Source organism: Mercurialis annua, linkage group LG1-X, assembly GCF_937616625.2.
Source record: "Mercurialis annua linkage group LG1-X, ddMerAnnu1.2, whole genome shotgun sequence".
Lineage (NCBI taxonomy): Eukaryota > Viridiplantae > Streptophyta > Magnoliopsida > Malpighiales > Euphorbiaceae > Mercurialis > Mercurialis annua.
In genome coordinates this window covers 313,534-337,730 of record NC_065570.1, presented here as the reverse complement: position 1 = coordinate 337,730, position 24,197 = coordinate 313,534, and the positions used below count along the sequence as shown (strand labels likewise).

General features: G+C 35.0%; 3 protein-coding genes across 4 annotated transcripts; all 3 read left to right on the top strand.

Moving 5' to 3' along the window:
* The first annotated feature begins 27 nt into the window (after positions 1–27).
* Positions 28–1,784, top strand: LOC126681642 (RPM1-interacting protein 4-like). Of its 2 annotated transcripts, XM_050377196.2 has the most exons (4): positions 28–389; positions 706–999; positions 1,287–1,442; positions 1,530–1,784. In XM_050377196.2, the coding sequence occupies exons 1-4, from the start codon at positions 381–383 to the stop codon at positions 1,566–1,568; spliced, it is 498 nt and encodes a 165-aa protein (XP_050233153.1). In that variant the 5' UTR covers positions 28–380; the 3' UTR covers positions 1,569–1,784. The 2 variants fall into 2 exon arrangements, with proteins under 2 accessions (XP_050233153.1, XP_050233147.1); XM_050377190.2 differs by lacking the exon at positions 1,530–1,784 and having other exon boundaries at positions 1,287–1,523.
* Positions 1,785–2,815: 1,031 nt separating this feature from the next.
* Positions 2,816–7,405, top strand: LOC126681631 (EH domain-containing protein 1-like). Its single transcript, XM_050377179.2, has 16 exons — positions 2,816–3,060; positions 3,131–3,210; positions 3,300–3,368; positions 3,453–3,510; positions 3,757–3,812; positions 3,903–3,945; positions 4,039–4,100; positions 4,678–4,791; positions 4,984–5,086; positions 5,178–5,227; positions 5,474–5,602; positions 5,693–5,944; positions 6,041–6,120; positions 6,589–6,715; positions 6,818–6,961; positions 7,046–7,405. Exons 1-16 carry the CDS (start codon positions 2,976–2,978, stop codon positions 7,229–7,231), a joined length of 1,638 nt encoding a protein of 545 aa, XP_050233136.1. The 5' UTR covers positions 2,816–2,975; the 3' UTR covers positions 7,232–7,405.
* Positions 7,406–9,380: 1,975 nt separating this feature from the next.
* Positions 9,381–11,278, top strand: LOC126668512 (tropinone reductase-like 3). The gene is made up of 6 exons (XM_050361722.2): positions 9,381–9,668; positions 9,756–9,872; positions 10,066–10,200; positions 10,323–10,448; positions 10,765–10,866; positions 10,941–11,278. The coding sequence occupies exons 1-6, from the start codon at positions 9,531–9,533 to the stop codon at positions 11,088–11,090; spliced, it is 768 nt and encodes a 255-aa protein (XP_050217679.1). The 5' UTR covers positions 9,381–9,530; the 3' UTR covers positions 11,091–11,278.
* Positions 11,279–24,197: the final 12,919 nt, after the last annotated feature.

Genomic DNA, 24,197 nt, shown 5'->3' with positions numbered 1-24,197 from the left:
TAAATGATCATGGATTCCTTATCAATTAAGGACAATCATTGATATGTCTATTTGTTAAGATGGAGTTTTATGCTTGTCCTTAATAGATTAAAATATTTTTTGTTAAATTAGAAAATTAATGTAGATCCAACGGTGCGTGTGAATGTGCCTATGTGTTGTTCAAATTATTCTTATAATAAGAAATAGATTTGGGTATGGCCTGCTTGTTTTGGCTTTGAGACAGCTTTCCATTGGTTTTATGGAACTTTGTGGTGATGGAATAATTGTGTGAAATTGCCTCGAAATTTCCTCCACCAGCCACCTAATTATACTCCATAGTTTTTGGGCTAACAAGTTTAGAAGGCAGAAGCATTCTCTACAGTCTACACTACAACTGATCGATGGCTTCCGTAAGTAGTCCTCTAATTTGTTTTCGTATTTAATTTCCTATGTATCATTGCTTACTTACTATTTAGTTTCAAGGATAGATGCTTATATATGCTTGTTAGAAAGGCCTTATGAAAACAGTTCTATTTTCTGATCAGTTAATATCAGTGAACAACACAAGTATCATACTCTTAGCTTGTTCAACCACAAAAAAGCTATCAGATTTTTTTAATTACTAGTTGATCATGTTGTTAGTTCTTGAATAATTACACCTAATTAACTCTCTGTGGTTCAGATCATTAAATGTCAAAAACATAACTTCTATTCAATTCCTCACAGGCAGAGCAACGTTCTAAGGTTCCCAAATTCGGTGACTGGGACAGTGATGATAATGTACCTTACACTGCTTTTTTTGACAACGCTCGAACAGACAAGATAAACCCAAATGATCCCCTACAGAATCCAGATGCATTCTTGCATCATCAAGTCCAATACAGATCATCAGCCTCCGATGGACCAAGAGAAGTTAGTTCTAGTGCAGCCCACAAAAGCAAATCTGATTATCAGAGACGCCAGAAATCTTCCAGCAACTATTTTAGACAGCCAACCACAGCTCAACCATCTCATGAAAGAGTAAGTACTACAATAGCCTTATCAAGTCCTATGTTTCTGTATTTCGTTTATGTTTCCGCAAATGCTTCTGAAACTCTAAAAAATTTATGCTTTTAAACTAATTTTATAAAAACATTGTTTCGCTTGAATGATTTTGTTTCTGTGCAACATAGAGATACAGTTAATAGTGGAAGTGCATTAGTAAAAAATTATAAGACATAAGGGTAGATAGCAAATAGTAGAGTATAATATAGGAGAAGTGAGATATATGCGGTGATTAAACTATTGTTGATATGTGTTCCGATCAGAGGACAGCATCAGTCCCGAAATTTGGAGCATGGGACGAAGCAGACCCCAGCTCAGGCGAAGGTTTTACCGTCATTTTCAACAGAGTGAAAGAAGAGAAACAAGTTGCCTCCACCCATTTTCCACCACAGCCAACTTCTACTTCCTCTCCATCAAAGGTTATCAATTGTAACTCTGTCCAATTTTTACTTTGTTGCTCAACTAATTCCCATATATACATATATACTTGACTTTTCTGATTGCAGGTCCGCTGGTGTCTATTCCCATGGGGGTGCAAGCCATGAACATGCTTTTTTTTGGGACTATATATATCATACAAATTTCATATTTTCATTTTTTACTGTTCCTCGTTTTTTTTTTATTACACTGGGGGGAGGTCGATTTACAATGTTCTTGCTTCTAGACTATGCCTGCAGGGACTTTCGTCTTGATGAGTAGTAGTAGAGCTACAATTTTTCACTTTTGTTCCTTAAATTATAAATTCTTACCTTTCGTGCTGCTGCTGATTTATTATATCAAGTACACTCACTTTTCATTCTCATATCTCCTAAACATATCAATTTACTATGATATTTTATCATTTTGTACCAACCATTCGTGCAAGATTTTTTTATATATGTTTTCTTAGTTATGGTTACATAATTAATTGTCAAAATGTTCTTACTAACTGTCATATCTGTTATTAGTATTGCTACATTTTTATTTGACTTATTAGTATGCAGCTCATACTTTTCCCAATAACGAAATACTTTATTATGATATTTTAGAAAGAAATGATAAAGCATCTAAAGATTAATTTCTTAATTTTAGCTTCCTTGTGCTATTTTTCTAAAATTGATGAAATATCCCATTTCTAAAACTTATCACAATTGGGATAAAAATTAGATTTGTAATTTTTGAAAAAGCAACTATTATCACAATTACTCGTTCTGTTCTAAATTGATTTCATTTCAAATTATACACTCAATAATCATTAATGTTTGCAGATAAGTGATGATTATATTAAACACATTCACAAGAAAGAGGATTGATAAAAATATATAAAAGCCACAATTTTTTTTATAAAACATAAGAAGTAGCAAAAGAACTCAAAGAGTAATAAGATAATATAGATTAATAGACACACAGTTATTTATTGCTACATCAAATGAATATACTTATAGTGTTTTTTTTACACTTATTAATAATCAAGTAAATGCAAAACATTCAGCGAGAATCTGAATTATATCAAAACCTATCAAATATTAATTATAGTCAATTTTGATTTATTTTGTTTCAATTGTAGCCAAATAAAACAAAAGAAATCTGAAGGCTTTAATGAAATCGACTACAACTTAAACAAAACATATCAAAGTTGACTATAAGTTTAAATATAATTGATATTCTTGTTAAACGTCCAGATTTAGACCTTTTCTATAAATTAATTTAGTTTGTTTGAATAAGTGAATGTTTTTAATATTTATATTTAATCTAAATTTGTTTGTCAATTTGAGTAAATGATAAATAAAAATAAAAATATGCGAGGGCAATGGGTCATTTAAATGCCAGCAAGAAATAATCACAGCCACTTTGTGAAACTAATTGAAATTTCAAAAATCATTTGTGCGCGCTTAACACATTAAAAATCTCCTAAGCTTCTTCTTGTCACTGTTTTTGGATTTGTCAAACGAATTATAGCAAAGAAAGTAAAAATGGAACTAGGAAAAGAATCGGGTGTATCGTGCTCAAAAGCGCAGCAACATTTGTATAAGGAGTGGTTCGATGTAGCCGATTCAGGTTTTTATTCGTAAACTGCCTTTTTCGTTTCATTAATTGGCAGTAATTGCATTATTGCATTGCGATACAGATGGCGATGGGCGCATCACTGGGGACGATGCTGCTACCTTCTTCTCTTTGTCCAACCTTTCTCGCCCGGAACTCAAACAGGTTTCTCATCTCACTTCCATTTTGTACATTAATTAATGTTGATGCAAATGCTTATGTTTTTTTTCCTCTCTTCATGCCTTTGCTATAAGGTCTGGGCCCTTGCAGATTCTAAACGCCAGGGATTCTTAGGTTTCTCAGAGTTCGTTACTGCTATGCAGGTTCTCTATTTTATTTTACTTAACCTAAATCCTTTCTCATATACTCTCTCTCATTTGTTTCTCTAATTATTTGCTTTGCTGCAGCTTATTTCTCTCGCACAAGCAGGACATCAAATTACCTCTCATCTTCTTAAAACTACTGGTATTTTGATTTACAAAAATCATGTCCATGTTTTTTTTTTTAATTTATGCTTAAATGATTTGTCATTGCAATGTTTTTCACAGATTAGTAAATTGATGTTTAACCATTTGGCTAAGCAGAATTCTGTATCCTCCATCTTAATGGCCATATTTTAGTATTCACTTTTCTTTAGAATCATTCAAAAATGTATGATGCCCTTCTTAAACAAATACACCACTTATGTAGATGCATTTACTTTCCTTTCAGCTTCCACCGGCGATATTCAACCTCCTCTCATGGAAGGCATTACTGACTTGTTACTTGTAAGTTGTCTGCTTCATCTCATTTTTATTTACTTAGATGCAACGCTCCAACTATTATTACTACTATAATTCCTCTTTATATTTTTCAAGCGAAAGAAGGGCTCAACAGTACACAATCAGCCGGAAATTAGTGGTGAGATGCTCCACATTTTTGCTCATCTGATACTTTATTTATGTTTGATTGTTTACTAAGCTAGTTTTGTTGCTTATGAATGATGAAATGAAGCATCTGCTCAGTTGCAACCATCAACAACTGCTCACCGATATAATTCAAAATCATCAAGAAAGGTGAGGCATACTTTACAATTTGCCAACAACAAATACTCCTTGTCCTTTGTTTGAGCTACTTTTCCTCTTCCTCCTCTTTGGCCTCTCTTTCTTGTCTCTATATTTTTTCCTTAACAAATGTTGGCAGCCTTTTGTTTTCCTTTTTCTCCTCCCTAAATGTGTAATTTTTGTTGGTTCTATTGATGTCATGGGTAAATATTTATATTACATTATCTTTTTTAAATTGTTGGCTTGTTTATTTATTATTGTATTTTTTGAACAAATTATTTTATGCAGTTAGCTGCTTTTGCATTCATTTTCTGGTTGCATGGAACTTTTTCATAATGTGTGGCATTTGATTAACATTAATCCAGGTAGGCGGCCCTACATTTTACATGATTATATTTTTGTTCTCTATATATTTATGCTGTAATGTCAATGCTGAGTTTTTGTGCAAATTTATTTTTGATGCTAAATTTTTTTCAAGCCAACTGTCAGTTGAGTTCAATAGTATCTCTTGTACAAACATACACTACTTCCTTGTTCTTTCCTTACTATGAGCTCTCTTCTGTTCTCTTATTTTCCTTCTCCTGTTCAGATGCCATTAATTGCTGTTACATCCATCATTGATGGCTTGAAGAAACTGTACATTGAAACACTTAAGCCTTTGGAAGTTACTTACCGTTTTAATGATTTCATGTCTCCCTTATTGGTAAGTGCATTGAAAGTATTTACTTATTTATCTTTTGGTATGGTAAAGTTGAACTTTTTTGATTTTTTTTTCTAGCGTGTATATTATTAAAAATAGTCTTGAGATACTGCTAGGTGCTAGCACTTGTATGCAGGATGTAAACTGTATGATATTAAAGCTTTAATTAACCATCCATTTTGAATTATTTTTTAGACGAACAGTGACTTTGATGCCAAGCCTATGGTTATGCTTTTGGGCCAGTATTCTACTGGCAAAACAACATTTATAAAACATTTACTTAGATGTAACTACCCAGGTTAGTTTTATATATCTGCTCTCTTACATATTAATATTTGTTGTGAGTTGTCATAGTTTTCCTTAATCACTTTTGTTTTCTCTTTGTGCAGGAGCTCACATTGGACCAGAGCCAACAACTGATAGATTTGTTGTTGTGATGGTAGGACTAGTCATGTTCATTATGCTATCATTATTAAAATTATTTAATTAATTCATATTTTTTCTCGATATCCTTATCTGGGAACACAAATGTTAAAGTATTGTTACAGAAGAATTTTGTGTTGAACTGTGTTTTTAGTTCTTAATAGCCTTGTCATTTGATAATATTACATTTTCATTTCATTTCTATGATGGATGCTTATCATGGTAGCTTCTGGTGTCTCATTTGTTTTCCTCGTAAAATCAGTCTGGACCTGATGAAAGGACTATACCTGGGAATACTGTTGCTGTTCACGCAGATATGCCATTTAATGGCCTGACATCTTTTGGAGGGGCATTCTTATCAAAGTTTGAGTGCTCGCAAATGCCACATCCTGTATGTTATATTTTGCATTTACCTTCTAGAGTGATTTCTATCGGTCTTTATATTTGCTTTGACATCTCATCTCTATAAATACACTTGCAGTTGCTGGATGAAATCACAATTGTTGACACCCCTGGGGTTCTGTCTGGTGAGAAGCAACGGACACAAAGGAGTTATGATTTTACTGGTGTTATATCATGGTTTGCAGCAAAATCTGATATCATTCTTCTATTGTTTGACCCTCATAAACTTGATATAAGTGATGAGTTTAAGAGGGTTATTGCATCTTTGCGTGGCAATGATGACAAGATACGTGTTGTATTAAATAAAGCAGACCAAGTTGATACGCAACAGGTTTGGAGTTTCTTTTCACTGCATGTATAATTGTATCATTTTGAGCTACAGAAGTTTGCCTACGCTCCTTGCTTACTTTCATCACCTTTTTTGTAGTTGATGAGAGTTTATGGGGCATTAATGTGGTCACTTGGAAAAGTTCTAAATACTCCAGAAGTTGCGAGAGTTTATATCGGGTATGTTCTTAATTTCTTACTCTTTAAGTAAGTTATTTAATTCAGAAAGCTAGATAGGCAAATATTTTTTAGAGAAGTTGATATCTCAATAAAGTTCACATAACTTTAAACCTTACATTGCATCTTGCATATAGGTGAAAGTTTAATTTCTTACTCTTTAAATAAGTTATTTAATTCGGAAAGCTAGATAGGCAACTATTTTTTTAAGGAAGCTGATATCTCAATACAGTTCACATAACTTTAAACCTTATATTGCATCTTACATATAGGCGAAAGTTGGGGCTTATACTGCATGTGATTCGTGTTTAACATTTTACTGTGAAGTTATCCTTCATTGCACGTTAAGTCATTTCTGATGCGGTGTTTGTCAATAAACACAATTTGGAGATAGAGCGTTGTCCATTAAATGGGTACAAATTGTTTAAATATTGGTGTATTCTAAGGTGTATTCCTGTCTCGGTTTTGCAGTTCATTTAATGATAAGCCTATTGACGAGGAAAATGTCAACCCATTGTTTCGTGAACTTTTTGAAAAAGAACAAGATGATCTGCTCATGGACTTGGTTGATATTCCTAAGAAGGCCTGCGATCGTCGGGTATAGATATGATTTTGGATGGCAGCATGAGCAAATATGTGCATAGTTATACTAGCATGCAATGGGTGTATATAATTAATTATATGTTGATGTTATGTGTAGATCAATGAGTTTGTGAAGCGTGCAAGAGCGGCTAAGATACATGCATACATAATAAGCCATCTGAAGAAAGAGATGCCTGCCATGATGGGGAAGGCTAAGACTCAGCAGCGCCTCATTGATAATTTAGAGGAAGAATTTGGGAAGGTTTGTATGGGTGTGCTTATGTGAAGTTAATGTTGGTTATGTGTAGTTAATAGTAATAATAATCATATTGTATTGTGAGAGCAGGTGCAGAGGGAGTTCCATTTAGCAGCTGGAGACTTCCCAAATGTGGATCACTTCAGGGAAGTGCTGAATGGGTATAGCATAGACAAATTTGAGAAATTGAAGCCTAAGATGATACAAGCGGTTGATGACATGCTGGCCTATGAAATCCCTCAACTTTTGAACAAGTTCAGGAATCCATATGCATAACTACATACATACTTTTAGTTCAGGAAACCTAAGATGATACAAGCGGTTGATGACATTCTCTATATACATACTCTTGCACCATTCTACGTATTCCACTTATATAGGTTTGATGTGATGGATTGTTGGTTAAAGTGTGGAGTAAATGCAGGATTTGGTTTTTGTTTTTGATTTTGATTTGAAGTGAGGCGGAGTAACGTGATTTGGTATATGACTATGAGCTGCGCCTAAGAATAAGAATCGTGAAAAATCGAAATTTTCAAGGATAAATTAAAACGTATATATTCTATTTTAATTTAATATTGCACGTTTTTATTTATAAAATATTAATATGCACTATATAGTCTATATTTATACTTTTACTAAATTTTAACTCTTTTGATTGAAATAAATGTCCTATCTGATGTTATAAGAGATTATTTTTCAAATACCTGTTTTTAGTTTACACCATTTTATCCCATTTTTTTTATTTTCCAAAGCTACGTAATTCGTTAACTTATTTACCAAAAATACACACTATATAACGAAGTTTTATCTCATTTTAAATTAAATTTTTATATAACCACTATTTTTTTTCTCTCTTTTCTCTCAAAGTTCTCTTTTCTTTTCTTTTTCTTTTTCGTTTGATTTTCAGTTTAACACCTCCGGTTACTTTTCTGTTCGCGCTTTTGTTCGTCTACTTCCGATGGATTTTTCGTCGTTTACGGTCGTTTTTCCGTTCTTTTCTGTTCGTGCTAGTCTGTTTGTCTTTCCCGCTCGCGCTATGGATTTCTCGACTCGTTTTTAGATTTGTGTAATTTTTTAGGTTTTTTTGTAATGATTTAAATATTTTGTAAATCAATTATTGTAGATCTATAATTTTTTGTTTATAAAATTGTTTTATTATTCATATAATTATTTATTTTGTGTTTCTTTTATTTATAGAGTTGTTTATTACTACTGATTTTGTAAAGAACAAATTGATTTATGGTGCATTTGTAGTATTTTTGGTGTATTGATAGTGTATTTCTGCCGTTTTTTAGTATATTTATGGTGCATTTACAGCGTGTATGGTGTATTTACAGTGTTTCATAGTATTGACCATAAAAAAGCACTACAAAATGCCATAAATACACTATATACACACTAATCTTACATTATAAAAACACTATATACACTATTGCTACACTATAAAAAAATAAAATAAAAATTTTAGGGAAAAAATTATAATTTTTTTTTATTAAAAACTGAAAAATATGGTTGTGCAATTGATCGAACCGAAAAAACCGAAAACTGAAATTAAAACCGAAAAAGGCATTTGCGAAATTAAAAAAAAGGTATTTTTCGTAAATAAAAAAAGTCCGAAAAAAAATCAAAGCTTGACAGGTAAATATGTAAATAAGTTAACAAAATATGTATTTCAGAAAATTACCACATGTTATAAAGGATGTAATCTAAAAATGAATTTATTTTATTTATTAGGTTATTTTAAAAAGCAAATTACTCTAAAACTCCTCATATTTTTCGTAAAATATTTTCTGATACATCTTATTTAAAAATTAAACAATTTAATACCTCATTTTCAATTCATGAACAATTAGAAGCTTTTATTAATAATTTTATATTCATTTTCAAACGATTTGATAATCACTTTTAATTATTTTAACAATTTACTATCTTATTTTCAAATGATTTGTTATCTCATATTTAATTGTGATAATGATATGATAACTATATTTAGCAGAAGATTGTAAGCGTTTGTCAATTAAAGCTGATATATTAAGTTGTTTGATCTTTAAATAAGAGGCACATCAAACTGTGAATATACTCCCTTCATTCTGAAATAGTTGTCGCTTTAAGGAGATTTTTTTGTTCCATAATACTTGTCACTTTAGAATACCAAGAAAGCATTTATTGCTATTTTTCCACATATATCCCTCATCAATTCATTGAAAGGAAAACAAAAATACAAATAAAAAATCATATTAATTAATGTTAACAAGTTTCAAGAAAGGCTAATTTAGTAAAGATACTTATAATTTTAGACATATTTATTGATTTCTTAATTTGTGTGAAAATGGCTAAAGCGACAACTATTTCAGAATGAAGGGAGTAATATATATGAGGGGTTTAGAGTAATTTGCTCTATTTTAAATGATGCGTGTAAAGAAGTTGATTAAATCGAGGATGGATTAATATAAATTGTCCTCGAAAACAACGATAGAATTGGTTAATCAGTAGTTATTACAGCTTCCTGATATTATCAGCAGCTTCAATTCCGACAAATTATAAAGATCCATCAATCCAATTCAATCCAAAAACAATGACAGGAAAGCAGCAGCAGAGACGATTTGAAGGTAAAGTAGCGATTGTGACAGCTTCTACTCAGGGCATCGGCTTCGCAATCGCTCGTCGCCTTGCCTTGGAAGGGGCTTCCGTCGTAATTTCTTCTCGGAGACAGGTACCCCTTTTTGTTCTGCTCTAGGATTTAAAAGTTGCCCTGATTTCTGATCATAAAAAGTTACAAAATTAATTTATTTGGATCCAGAAAAACGTAGATGAAGCTGTGGACAAACTCAAAGCAGAAGGCATTCAAGTAACGGGTGTGGTTTGCCACGTCTCCAATGCTCAACAAAGGAAGAATCTTATTCAACAAACTGTCCAGGTCTCTCTCAATCAGTCTTCTTCCTCTTTTTTATTTATGGTTTGCCATTATTGTTTGTTATGGTAATTGTATAATTGTGTTTATTGTAACTATAACTTGCTCAATACTCATTGTTTCCAATCAATTGGCGGTCTGTAATTAATTAGTCCCTTCCACCTTAAATGTTTTATTAATATATCTGATGTTTCATCAGACATATGGAAAAATCGACGTGGTTGTCTCGAATGCTGCTGCCAATCCATCTGCTGTGACTATTTTGGAGACCAAAGAATCTGTTCTTGACAAGCTCTGGGAAATTAATGTCAAAGCCTCTATCCTACTTATACAGGTTTGCTACCTTTTTCCTGAGTTTAATTCCTATTCTTCTTTCTACTACACATTTGATGGATTATCCCAATTCACTTTTATTGACATGCCCTCTCACAAACTTTACTGCTTCTTGTTTTGCAGGATGTGGCTCCTTACTTGCGGAAGGATTCTTCCGTTATTCTTATTTCATCTATCAGCGCCTTCAGTCCTCCTGCTTCGCTTGCTATGTATGGGGTGACAAAGACTGCTCTTCTTGGGCTTACTAAGGTTACTATTTCTGTCCTCTTTTCGTATCTTCTACTTTACCATACATTGCTATACACTTGTATCTTTAAGGTGATCACATTATCCGATCAATGTCTGTAAAAATGAATAATTTTAATCGATGGCTGTCATGCCTTGCCTCATTTCCTGAAACCCCTTAGTTTTGCATCAAAAAGGTTGAAGTTTTAGTGTAACTGTCAAGATAGGATCTTGTTTAATTCAGTCTCTTTTTTTCCTTTGTTTATCCTTATGCATTGTCGTTCTGGTTTTGATTATTTTGTTTTGTGTTTTATGTTCCAAAATTCTAATTGTTGATCAGGCTCTTGCATCTGAAATGGGACCGGATACTCGTGTAAATTGTGTAGCTCCTGGATTTGTACCAACACACTTTGCTGATTTCATCACAAAAAGTGATGCCATTGTAAGTACATAATTCCGTTAATTACTGTGTTGCCTATAGCATAGCAAACTAAATTGGTTTGGCCGTTGTTGCAGAGGAAATCGATCGAGGAGCAAACCTTTCTGAACAGACTTGGTACTACAGAAGACATGGCGTCTGCAGCTGTGTTTCTGGCATCTAATGAAGCTTCATATATTACAGGAGAAACTTTAGTGGTTGCTGGAGGGATGCCCTCAAGACTTTAGTTCCCCATCTTTACTTTTTACTCTCAACTTCCAGTGGATTAGTTTAGTACAAATATTAATAATGGCAATACCTTTTTCTTACAATACTGGAGAGGGCTTACTCAGGACTCGTGTCAACTCTGGAGAGTCTGTCAAGTCCTAAGTTGAATAAATTATTGATATAAATATGAATAATTATTTCTACCTAACTCAAATTATCTTTTATCGTTTGATTGTTGTAGTCAGTGGCTGGCATTAGGATTTTCACTCGGGGGATACAATTTTTAACAAAAGGGCAATGTGGCCCTCAAATTTGTGTCTTGCGATCAAACAAATCAATTTTTATTGGGTCAATTAGATCCAAAATCTGTGATTTCGGAGTCGAATAAATTTATTTTAACTTTTTGGATCAACTAGATCAAAAACTCTCTTAATTTAGGTCAAGTAATCCTGAAATTGTACATTTCAAATGTGGACTTCCGAAGACGTAATTTTGAGAGGCTAATTGACTCAAGTGATTTATTTGACCCTGAAAATACAAGCTTTCGGTCGATTGACTTGAAAAGTTAAAACTAACTTATTTGATTTTGAAACATGAGTTTAAGGGTGACCCTTTGTTCATACAATTTTACTTGATTGAATCACATATTATTCGGTGCAAAAAAATTAAATACTTTAACTTTTGATTATAGTTTGACAGTCAGTGAATTTTCATGTTTAAATTTTTAATTTTTTTATTAAATGTTAATGTTTTGTAAAATTCATTAGTTAATGTTAATGTAAGTTCATTTGAAATTTTAATAATAAATATTGGATTAATTTATAATGAAAGAATTAGAGGTCAATTATCTTTATTAGCATTTCAACATAGAATTTTTTTAAATAAGTTTAACATAAAAAAGTTCATTTTAAAAATTATATATACAAAGTTATGGATTAGTAATTATAATTTAGAATTAAATATTATATTAATTATCTCAAAAAAAAATTTAAGACAATGCTCACATGAGTGGGACCCTAACTAGTAGATTACTGACGAAAACTGAATTCCAGCATAAATATAGTGGAACCAAGTCGTATAGAATATATCTCATGGGAGAATCCTAGTACTCGCCCGAAAGGCGAAAGTCTGATAATATCAGCATCCGAGTTCATGAGATTTGCCGAGTTTGAAGATCAAAAGTAGATACATGTGAATCCCTAGAAGGACCGATATCTCTGAAGATTCGCAGAAAATGTGTCGCTTGAGGGATTCGTCAAGAACCTATATGTATGAAGAATCTTATCCTAAAGACCGAATATATGAAATCTCTTTCTTATTCGGATACAAACTCTAATGTAGGAAGATAAACTTATTTTGGAAAATATTCCTCAATAAAACTTTCTCTTGAATAAAGAATTCCTTTCCTATTCAAGTATAATCACTATTAAATAGGAATCACTTTTCTATTTGAAGTTTAGTAGGTATTGTCACGACCCAAAATTTATTGAGCCGCAACCGGCGCTAGGGAACGGGAGTGGTAGCTCCGGAACCCGTAGCAAGCCTAAAATCACAATTTATTTTTCGCAAATATAATATAAACAAATAACAACAAACAACGGAAGCAAATATATACATATATATAACATATAACCGAATATGTACACTAACTGTTTCAAAACCTCGCGGGCTCTAGTTACCGTACCCTGTACGAACTGGCCTCGCGGTACTATATACATCAGTTAGTGTTTCAAACATCCCACTGGCATCTGGGGCCGTGGATCACATACAACGTACGTAGCCTATCAAAAAGCATATAGACAAATACAGCAGTTGATATATACAATCAAAATAAACTGCTGACTAGGCTACTATTCTGTTGACACAGGACCACTACTGCAGCACTCACAGAAGTCAGAAACTAACATATACAGCTGACTTCTGGACTTCAAAATTGGTCTCTAGCTAAGTCCACAAGCTAAGCACCTGAAAGACATCAAAGGTGAGGGGTCAGTATTTGGGGAAATACTGAGTGAGTTCACAGTTTACTAACGGTATTATTTTAAAAACATAGCATCGCATTTCAAATCAATATCAATATAAAAATACATATGAACAAGTACTCGATCCTTTCGAAACTATAATCCTGAAACATAACGTAACTCACTATTATTCAAATCATACTGATTCCATTAGTCTGACCCGGGAGCGTTCACGTTCAACCACGTCAGTCAGAACATATCTCTTAATCCCAAAGAGGTGGGTCCAACCCACTGGTAGGTCCAACCTACTAGATACGGGGCTCAGGTTACACTGTAACCGAGTTCACTCTCGTATAGCATTCATATCAAAGTTTTCATAATCAAACCATGCATGCATCTCAAATCATATCTTATAGTCAGACACACTAGACTGACTCGATTACTGGTGATCACGCAGCCTATTGACACCCAATAGGTAGCTAGTTTCGTTGGATCGTATACTAGGTTCTCGTACATTAAAACTTAATCAAAACATGTAGCATATCAACAATTCATATATATATATATAGTGCGATGCATATAAACAGTATATATATATATAGTATGATATCAACATAATATTAATCGATAATACACGAAAGTAAAGTGCAACTCACCGTGACCGCAATCCAAGAAATGATATGATCGATCTGATAGTACGCTCTTGCTAGTCCGCCTCTACTGACTTCACTACTCGCAGACACGTCTGATAAATCGTTAATAGTTAGACGTGATTCTCATATTCTTATACGTATAATACTTTTAAGTTTTAGGATTTAGTTTTGTTTTACACTTATTTACGTATTCAATATCTCTAGTCGTATAAACGACTTAGCGAATACTATTTCTCATAATTGAGAATCGCTTAACGTCCTTGACGTTCTCCATTTTATAATTTACCTAAAACGTCGAGCTAATCTCGAGATTAATGATTCTCAAAGTCCGAAATCCGTCTTTCCACGTCCAATTACCCTAAACGTCAAACACTTAGGTCAATTATAGTTTGTATACGCGTGGGGGCGAGTTAGGGTGCACATTGTGCATTTTGACGGGTGCACGATCGTGCAACTGAGTACACGTTCGTGCACCTCAGGGGTACACGTTCGTGTACTCATTGTACACGTTCGTGTACCATGAGAAGTACACGTTCGTGTACTTCAGTACACGATCGTGTACCTCGCTAGGTGCACGTTCGTGTACATCAGTACACGTTCGTGCACCCGTGGTACACGGTCGTGTACCACGTGCACAGCCCCGGAAATCAGATTTTCCGGGGTTTCGCCACAATCCCGACGTGCTAAACATACCCACGCTCAATACCCATATCTCGGTTTCTTCAAAAACGTCATAGTAAACCCGAAAACATCAATTTCAATCCAAAATCACAATCTCATTAAAACAGCCTATAAACTTGCTTTTAGCACCAAAAATCCGAAGATTTACCTTGAAATAAAGCTCAAGATCAGTAGAGGATTTAATTCCGAAGAGATGGCCGCGAAAATCGCTTGAATCGGACGTCGAACGAAGAAACCGTAAAGAAACGAAGTTGATCGATATAAAATGAAGCTTCTGGATCCTCACTCTCTGATGCCTTCCTTCATTCAAATGATAATCCTTATATTATGGCTAAAAGTCCGTTTTGGTCCTTTCTTTCTTTCCTTGTTACAATTTATCTTTCAAACTTTTCTTTCCTACGATTTAGTCCATAGCTAAATCAATAAACTCTTTTATTACGACTTATACGTATTATTTATATCCGATAAATAATACAAATCTCGATATTAGTACTTTCCCGTCAAATTCCAATATTTCTATTTTCGACACAAAGTGGCTAAATTACCACTTTGGTCCCTGTACTTCATTTTAGACTTTTCTTGACATTTTCCCTATTAATTCCAACTCTAACTTTAGAATTGAAATATAACCTTAATTTTCTCATAGTTAATTTCTCAAAACCGACCTACTTGAAACTTATTTATCGGAAAACTTTCCAATATCGCCACTTCCGCGACTCAAAACTGGACACGTGGTCCAATTAGCTAATTAATTATTTTGGGGTATTACATTCTTCCTCCCTTATAAAAATTCGTCCTCGAATTTTCATAAAACTTATTGGGACCTTACAATTATTCTTATACCTTCCTTGTTATTCACTACTATACGTCAGTCATGTCCTTTCTCTTACTCAGCTCTTAGCTCTCCACGTATAGCTGTGACTTCGTACTCATCATTAATCGATTATCTATCTTGCTCATAGTAATCTCCTGTTGGAGCATAAATGAAAATCTTCTTACTGTTACCTTTGTCTTATTGGTCATCTTTCTAAAATAGTGTGGCTCGAGGCGTATCGCCGATATCGTAATCCTGACGTCTTGTATAACTGGTTGTGATCTTCCTGATCATCATTAGCGTCGATTAATCCTCACTTGATACTTTCCAACTTTATTGTCTCATTCTTAATCGTCATCGAGTCGCTACTTGTCTCTTTTATACGTGAATAGTCACGACGTATCGATTACACCTTTAATGACGTACTTATTTCATTCGTACTTCTATGAGTATTTCCTTTTATAAGCACAATCTACGACTTTTAATCTTTGCTATCATCTGACGATATCATCTTTCTTCCTTAACTGGTTATCGTCGTTTCTTACTTCTCTCTACTGTCATCTGACATCTCCTTTCTTATTAGCTAATCTTTTTCAACTTGCACTATGTCTGACACCTTCTCCGTCTCTTAACGTAACTAAGCCTGATACTTCCTTTACTTTCTTCAACTTCTCCTTTCTTTGCTTTTTTTTTTAAGCTATTGTGAACTTCATGTCGCTCCGTTGGTTGTGATCCTTCATCCTTCATCATTATCTTAAACGTTTCATTTCACGTAACTTTTGATTGTATGGCTTATACAGTTGCTCTTGATTACTAATATTATTCGAATTCTTATTCTTTTCACTTCCCTCTAATTGCTACTTTAGAGGTCGTCTCAAGTTTCTTATTGACTGGTCTGTCAAAATTGTTCTTCCTTTACGTCACTATTCCTTATTCACGTTGACCTCATATGTTCCTTTAACATTTAAATTTCTTAAGAATCCTTCTTCTTGACTAATCTTCGCTTAACTTCATTTTTAACTTTCATCCGAAACGGATTCAGTAGATCCTTAATAACTTACTTATTTCCTTAATCGTCATTCCTTCCTACTATATAATCAACTTCCTCTCTCGTCTTATACTTCTTCTTCTTACTTTCAAATAGCTTCGTAATTTTATTCTCATTCTTCAAGGTATCATCTCAATACTAATTACGATCATTTCTTAGTTTGTCCTTATTATGTTTTTCATCTTCTTCTTGAAGTGTTTTCCGCTTATTCTTAACATTTACTGACACGTATGCCTATACGTGTGCCTTTCTCCTTATACTAGAATTTTACAATTTAACTTTTCTCCTTTCTGTTAACACATCTTATAACTTTTAATGCTGATATTAGTGACTTCACTTAATATCAGTCATATAGCATCATTATCTCTCTTGATCTATCAAATTTCTAACTTTCATATCTTGCAAAATCACCTTCACATTTTGCGAAATCGTCTGCTTCATCATTTCGTATCCTTTCTCTTTCTATTTCTGTATCTTCGAACACTGATATTGATAAAGTTATATCCTTTAAATATCACTTCATGTTCATCATTTATAGTATCATCTTCTCGTTCTTAATACTTTCAATTTCTTTCCTCCGGTGTCTCTCGACCGCTATGTTACTTATCTCAGTATAAGGATAATCATCATATCCTGCATTCTTGCGTTTACATTACGTTTCTTTCGTCTACATGACTGTTTCTCATTTCATCTTTTATTCTATCATAAGAATAAATATTGTATCCTTAGTTATTGCCAGTGCATCGCATCTTAACCGCGTATGCTCTCCAACGATATTTTCTTATTCAAATTTTACTTTAATCTCGTTTGTTTTATCGCAATTAATCGTTAATAAGGCTTTGTTCTGTTATTGGGGTTTATTTTACGACTCTTATTCTTATTTATTAAGAATCTTTTATTATTCGTCGCAGAGTTTCGCATCTGAGTTCACTCATCAAACAAAAGATTTCAAAACATCCTTTGGCTGGCCAGCTCTTTTAAATCACTTTTCATAAATCGTTTGAAATCATTAGTACAATTGTTGCTCAGAGTGATGATATCTCTCATCACTAAGGAGTTGCTCAAAATCGCAGTTTCTTTTTCCATTACAAAATTATGATGCATGATCTAAAATTTTGAAAATCATTCTTTTATGCATTCCTATCGTGGTTATGCAATGTCATATGCGATGCCTGAGCACAATTGTACCTTGAAAAATCATAAAAACTGTTAAAATCTTCATAAAATCGTAAGTCTTACTCCAGATTATACGCTCTGCGACTATTAACGGCTTTCTTTATACTTATTGAGTATATTTTAAATTTTTGTACTGCTGTCATATTTTTGTATTGCTGTCATTTACAGACTGTTCGTCTGTCACATCACTTCTTTCTCCATATCTCCGATAACTCAATTAAGTTCAAAATTCTATATTGCTGTAATCATCATATCCACTTCTGCAACATTCTCTTCTATGTCAGATACAAACGCAAGTGCCGATGTTCCACATCGACTTCTTGTAAGCAATCCATTTATTTCTTCAAATACTAAAACGTAATATAGGAATTACGTTTGCGATAATTATGTGTTGTGATGTTTATTGTATTATTGTTTTTGTGTGTTATGCTTATATGTTCTTTTATTAGGCGCGTGTTTAACTACAACGCTTCCTATAGGTTCTCGCTTTCCGAGGTATTATTCTAAAGGCAAAACCTATTACTGACATTCCACTATGCAATGCAGCAATTATATAAACACAATAATGCAAACACATAAACACAATACTTAAAGCATATAAATTGCTAATACCTGGGGGTGCCTGACGCGGAACGTTAGGTTCCCTAATAACTATGCCTGTATGACGGCCCCTAACTGTTCTACCTGAGTTTCGTCCACCTCTTTGCACAAAATAAGGGTTGGTTGTAGTTCTGGAGGACGTACTGACGTAATCTGGGTGGTACTCACGTCTAAAGTAATAAGGTCGTATCGGATCACCCGACCATTCATGCTCTGTTTCAATCCTACGGGCCATTGTAGTAAGCGTGCTGAAATGTTCGTCCACGTGCTCATACAGCTCATCAAACTGAGGTCCTAAACCCCTGACATATCTACGATTAATGGTCCTATTGTCTTCGTTCAGATTAGGGACTCCCTCTGCCATCCGCAGAAAATCAGTAGAGTACGCTCCTACAGTTAACATCCCTCTAGAAAAAGAACGCATTTGCCTCCTAACCTGATTTAGGGCTATCTGCGCCTGACCATTAGCTATGTCCGCATCTTCCCTCAAATTGCGGTATCTCCGCACACTTGACCAGAAATAGTCACCTCTGTATTCCTCAACGTCTAACTCATCTAACTCTTCTTCTTCATACTCTTCTTCCTGAGGATTTTCCTCTTCTGCTTCTTCTTCTAATTCTTCTTCTGGATCCTCCTCAGGATCCTCCTCGGCGTCTTCCTCAGGATCTTCTTCAGGATCCTCTTCCGGATCTTCCTCCGGTTCCTCTTCCTCTTCTTCGCCGTATTCAATCTCCGGCGAATGTTCTCTAACTCTGTTTCCAGAAGAACTACCTATCTCTGACACGGACATAAAACCATTTTGATATATCTCTGGTGATGCTCTAATATTTGCGTGGAATCCATTCTGATGGACCCCAGATGGTTCGCCTACTTCATTATGAAACCCGTTTTGAAATATAGGAGGCGCTTCCTCCCGTTCTTCATCAGCATGCGACTGAGCTCCGCTTTGCCCAGACATGCTGAAAAGAAACAATTTCGAACGTAAGCAACCATCTGAGCCCATTTCACACGCAATTCCAAAGTCAGCTTATATAATGCTGTAAACATTTAGCATTTAATCCAACTGCACGTAATTCGCAAGCAGATAATCACTTAACAATCTCAGTGCGAATAACAAATACTTAACCCTCTCAATCGATCATAATTTGCAAACATGTAACCACCTTCTATATCTTAGCACAAGCAACACATACTTAATTGCCTTAGTCGTCTGTATAAACAGATACTATTCACTTACTAACTTAATAGTCCTGATCCGCGCGCGTAATGCCACGTACTACTAATGCACACATAACACAATTACAGACAACCACGGTCTAACTCTTGCTGCAGTAGTTCCTAGGTATACTTACTGACAAATACTCCCGGTCAAACAAGCAATCAGACAACTCTAGCAGTGGTAACTGGACCAAACTGCTCTCAAACAAACATTGAAACAAACTTGCAGTGGTAACTGGACCAAACTGCTCTGATACCAACATTGTCACGACCCAAAATTTATTGAGCCGCAACCGGCGCTAGGGAACGGGAGTGGTAGCTCCGGAACCCGTAGCAAGCCTAAAATCACAATTTATTTTTCGCAAATATAATATAAACAAATAACAACAAACAACGGAAGCAAATATATACATATATATAACATATAACCGAATATGTACACTAACTGTTTCAAAACCTCGCGGGCTCTAGTTACCGTACCCTGTACGAACTGGCCTCGCGGTACTATATACATCAGTTAGTGTTTCAAACATCCCACTGGCATCTGGGGCCGTGGATCACATACAACGTACGTAGCCTATCAAAAAGCATATAGACAAATACAGCAGTTGATATATACAATCAAAATAAACTGCTGACTAGGCTACTATTCTGTTGACACAGGACCACTACTGCAGCACTCACAGAAGTCAGAAACTAACATATACAGCTGACTTCTGGACTTCAAAATTGGTCTCTAGCTAAGTCCACAAGCTAAGCACCTGAAAGACATCAAAGGTGAGGGGTCAGTATTTGGGGAAATACTGAGTGAGTTCACAGTTTACTAACGGTATTATTTTAAAAACATAGCATCGCATTTCAAATCAATATCAATATAAAAATACATATGAACAAGTACTCGATCCTTTCGAAACTATAATCCTGAAACATAACGTAACTCACTATTATTCAAATCATACTGATTCCATTAGTCTGACCCGGGAGCGTTCACGTTCAACCACGTCAGTCAGAACATATCTCTTAATCCCAAAGAGGTGGGTCCAACCCACTGGTAGGTCCAACCTACTAGATACGGGGCTCAGGTTACACTGTAACCGAGTTCACTCTCGTATAGCATTCATATCAAAGTTTTCATAATCAAACCATGCATGCATCTCAAATCATATCTTATAGTCAGACACACTAGACTGACTCGATTACTGGTGATCACGCAGCCTATTGACACCCAATAGGTAGCTAGTTTCGTTGGATCGTATACTAGGTTCTCGTACATTAAAACTTAATCAAAACATGTAGCATATCAACAATTCATATATATATATATAGTGCGATGCATATAAACAGTATATATATATATATAGTATGATATCAACATAATATTAATCGATAATACACGAAAGTAAAGTGCAACTCACCGTGACCGCAATCCAAGAAATGATATGATCGATCTGATAGTACGCTCTTGCTAGTCCGCCTCTACTGACTTCACTACTCGCAGACACGTCTGATAAATCGTTAATAGTTAGACGTGATTCTCATATTCTTATACGTATAATACTTTTAAGTTTTAGGATTTATTTTTGTTTTACACTTATTTACGTATTCAATATCTCTAGTCGTATAAACGACTTAGCGAATACTATTTCTCATAATTGAGAATCGCTTAACGTCCTTGACGTTCTCCATTTTATAATTTACCTAAAACGTCGAGCTAATCTCGAGATTAATGATTCTCAAAGTCCGAAATCCGTCTTTCCACGTCCAATTACCCTAAACGTCAAACACTTAGGTCAATTATAGTTTGTATACGCGTGGGGGCGAGTTAGGGTGCACATTGTGCATTTTGACGGGTGCACGATCGTGCAACTGAGTACACGTTCGTGCACCTCAGGGGTACACGTTCGTGTACTCATTGTACACGTTCGTGTACCATGAGAAGTACACGTTCGTGTACTTCAGTACACGATCGTGTACCTCGCTAGGTGCACGTTCGTGTACATCAGTACACGTTCGTGCACCCGTGGTACACGGTCGTGTACCACGTGCACAGCCCCGGAAATCAGATTTTCCGGGGTTTCGCCACAATCCCGACGTGCTAAACATACCCACGCTCAATACCCATATCTCGGTTTCTTCAAAAACGTCATAGTAAACCCGAAAACATCAATTTCAATCCAAAATCACAATCTCATTAAAACAGCCTATAAACTTGCTTTTAGCACCAAAAATCCGAAGATTTACCTTGAAATAAAGCTCAAGATCAGTAGAGGATTTAATTCCGAAGAGATGGCCGCGAAAATCGCTTGAATCGGACGTCGAACGAAGAAACCGTAAAGAAACGAAGTTGATCGATATAAAATGAAGCTTCTGGATCCTCACTCTCTGATGCCTTCCTTCATTCAAATGATAATCCTTATATTATGGCTAAAAGTCCGTTTTGGTCCTTTCTTTCTTTCCTTGTTACAATTTATCTTTCAAACTTTTCTTTCCTACGATTTAGTCCATAGCTAAATCAATAAACTCTTTTATTACGACTTATACGTATTATTTATATCCGATAAATAATACAAATCTCGATATTAGTACTTTCCCGTCAAATTCCAATATTTCTATTTTCGACACAAAGTGGCTAAATTACCACTTTGGTCCCTGTACTTCATTTTAGACTTTTCTTGACATTTTCCCTATTAATTCCAACTCTAACTTTAGAATTGAAATATAACCTTAATTTTCTCATAGTTAATTTCTCAAAACCGACCTACTTGAAACTTATTTATCGGAAAACTTTCCAATATCGCCACTTCCGCGACTCAAAACTGGACACGTGGTCCAATTAGCTAATTAATTATTTTGGGGTATTACAGGTATACTCTCAACTACTATATAAAGAGTTTGAGATATGACTGAAAACACAATTAATTATATTCATATACACAAAACGCTGCTCAAAACCTAAAGTGACTTTATGTCACGACCCAAATTATAGAGCCGCGACCGGCGCTAGGGAACGGGAGTGGTAGCTCCGGAACCCGTAGCAAGCCTAAAACCACTGTAAATTTTTCGCGATTAAACCATATTATTATATATAATGCATTATCAGAAATCTTCTTTAAATAATATAATTCAATTATTAAAATATCGTGTTCCTTTTCTGAAAACATTCGCGAAACAATTCCTAGAAACCAGGGTCTTACCGAGCGATATCTCATATCCAGCACCGCCCTGTTTCTGATCACAAACATCACCAATTTTATTCACGGTAATTGGTATCAAATTCAAACGGATGAATGCTATCTTTCTAAACAATTCATTTATAAAATTATATCAGAGTTTACTTTTCAAATACCGTTTGAAATTGAATCATAAACCTAATACTGACACCTACTGACTACTGCAGCTCTTATAAAACTCGTACTTTGTGTAAGCCAAAAGGCTGCCGACACAAAGGTGATGGTCTGTCTGATCCGACTCCGGTCACCTGAAAAGAAACACTGTGAGGGGGTCAGTATTTTGGAAAATACTGAGTGAGCTTGCAAGTTACTAACGGCATTAATATAAAAAATATAACATCGCATCTCAAGAAAACAATAATATAAAACATATAAACAGGTAGTTGATCCATACGAAACTAATATCCTAGCATGCGACACATTTCTCGAATAATCATTATCATTCAACCCAATCGTAAATATCAATCGCGAGTCCAACTCGCTGGTGGCCCAGCCACTAGATACGGGGACTCTGGACTACACCGTAGCCGAGTACTCACTCGTATCAAAATCATATACCCAATCGTAAATATCAATTGCGAGTCCAACTCGCTGGTGGCCTAGCCACGTAAAATTTCATAATCATCATCAGCTCCCAGCTGTGTCAAGTCATTTCTCAAATGCAAACATACTAGACTGACTCGATACTGGTGATCACACAGCCTATTGACACCCAATAGGTAGCTAGTTTCTTCAGATCGCATACTAGTTCTCGTATATAGAAATTAAATAAACATATAACATTTCAATCAATTGTATATAATGCGATGCGTGTAAACAGTATATATATTTATATAAAATAACTTTAATATATAATACGCGAAAGTAAAGTACAACTCACAGTGACCGCTATCCAAAATCGCATGATTATAATCCCGTAAACGTAAGCTCCATACGTCGTTTGATTTATTAGCTACTCCAGCTCGTCGGTCTGGTAGCTCGTCGATATGTCAGTTACCTATTCGAATCACACATACATTTAATTTATAAACGTAAACTAATGATCAAACCCTAGTTGTAAACTTTGCCCGATATGATCTTATTCTCGATTCGATTTTTAACTTCGATAATCTCTTAATAAACCCCTTCTACTTAGTCGAGGTAATTGTCGTATTCATTATCGATTTCCAAACATAGGTTACATATGCTTCAAAACCTAAACATGTTTGATTTGCTTATCGTCCGTCATTTTTTTCGCGTTTTTGGAGTCCAGAATCACTTGGCGGGTCAGGGCACGTCGTGCCGGACTTCGGCACGTCGTGCCCATCAAGAAAAGGGAGGAGCACGATGTGCTCCCTCTTGGCACGACGTGCCTACCTTCAAATGAAGGGAGCACGTCGTGCCACCCTCCAGCACGTCGTGCTCAAGCCATTTTTGGCTTGGCACGTCGTGCTGCCTTGGGGCACGGGTTCAGCCTCGTTTATCATCATTATGTCTCCGTAGCTCGACGTTACAACATCCACAACCATTTCTTCAAGCTTACATATCATTTTAGCATAAAACCCAACTCAAAATTCATCAAAAACGACTACGAAAACATGATTACAACTCATTCAAAACGAACAGCCCTTTACCCTTCAATTTAAGAGACCTATAACTGATTCTTACCATGAATTTATTCCATGAGAATATAGAAAACCCTTTCCTCTTTCCAACGCAACAAGAATCGCTCAATTTCGAGTCCGAACGAAGGAGTTATGTCGATTT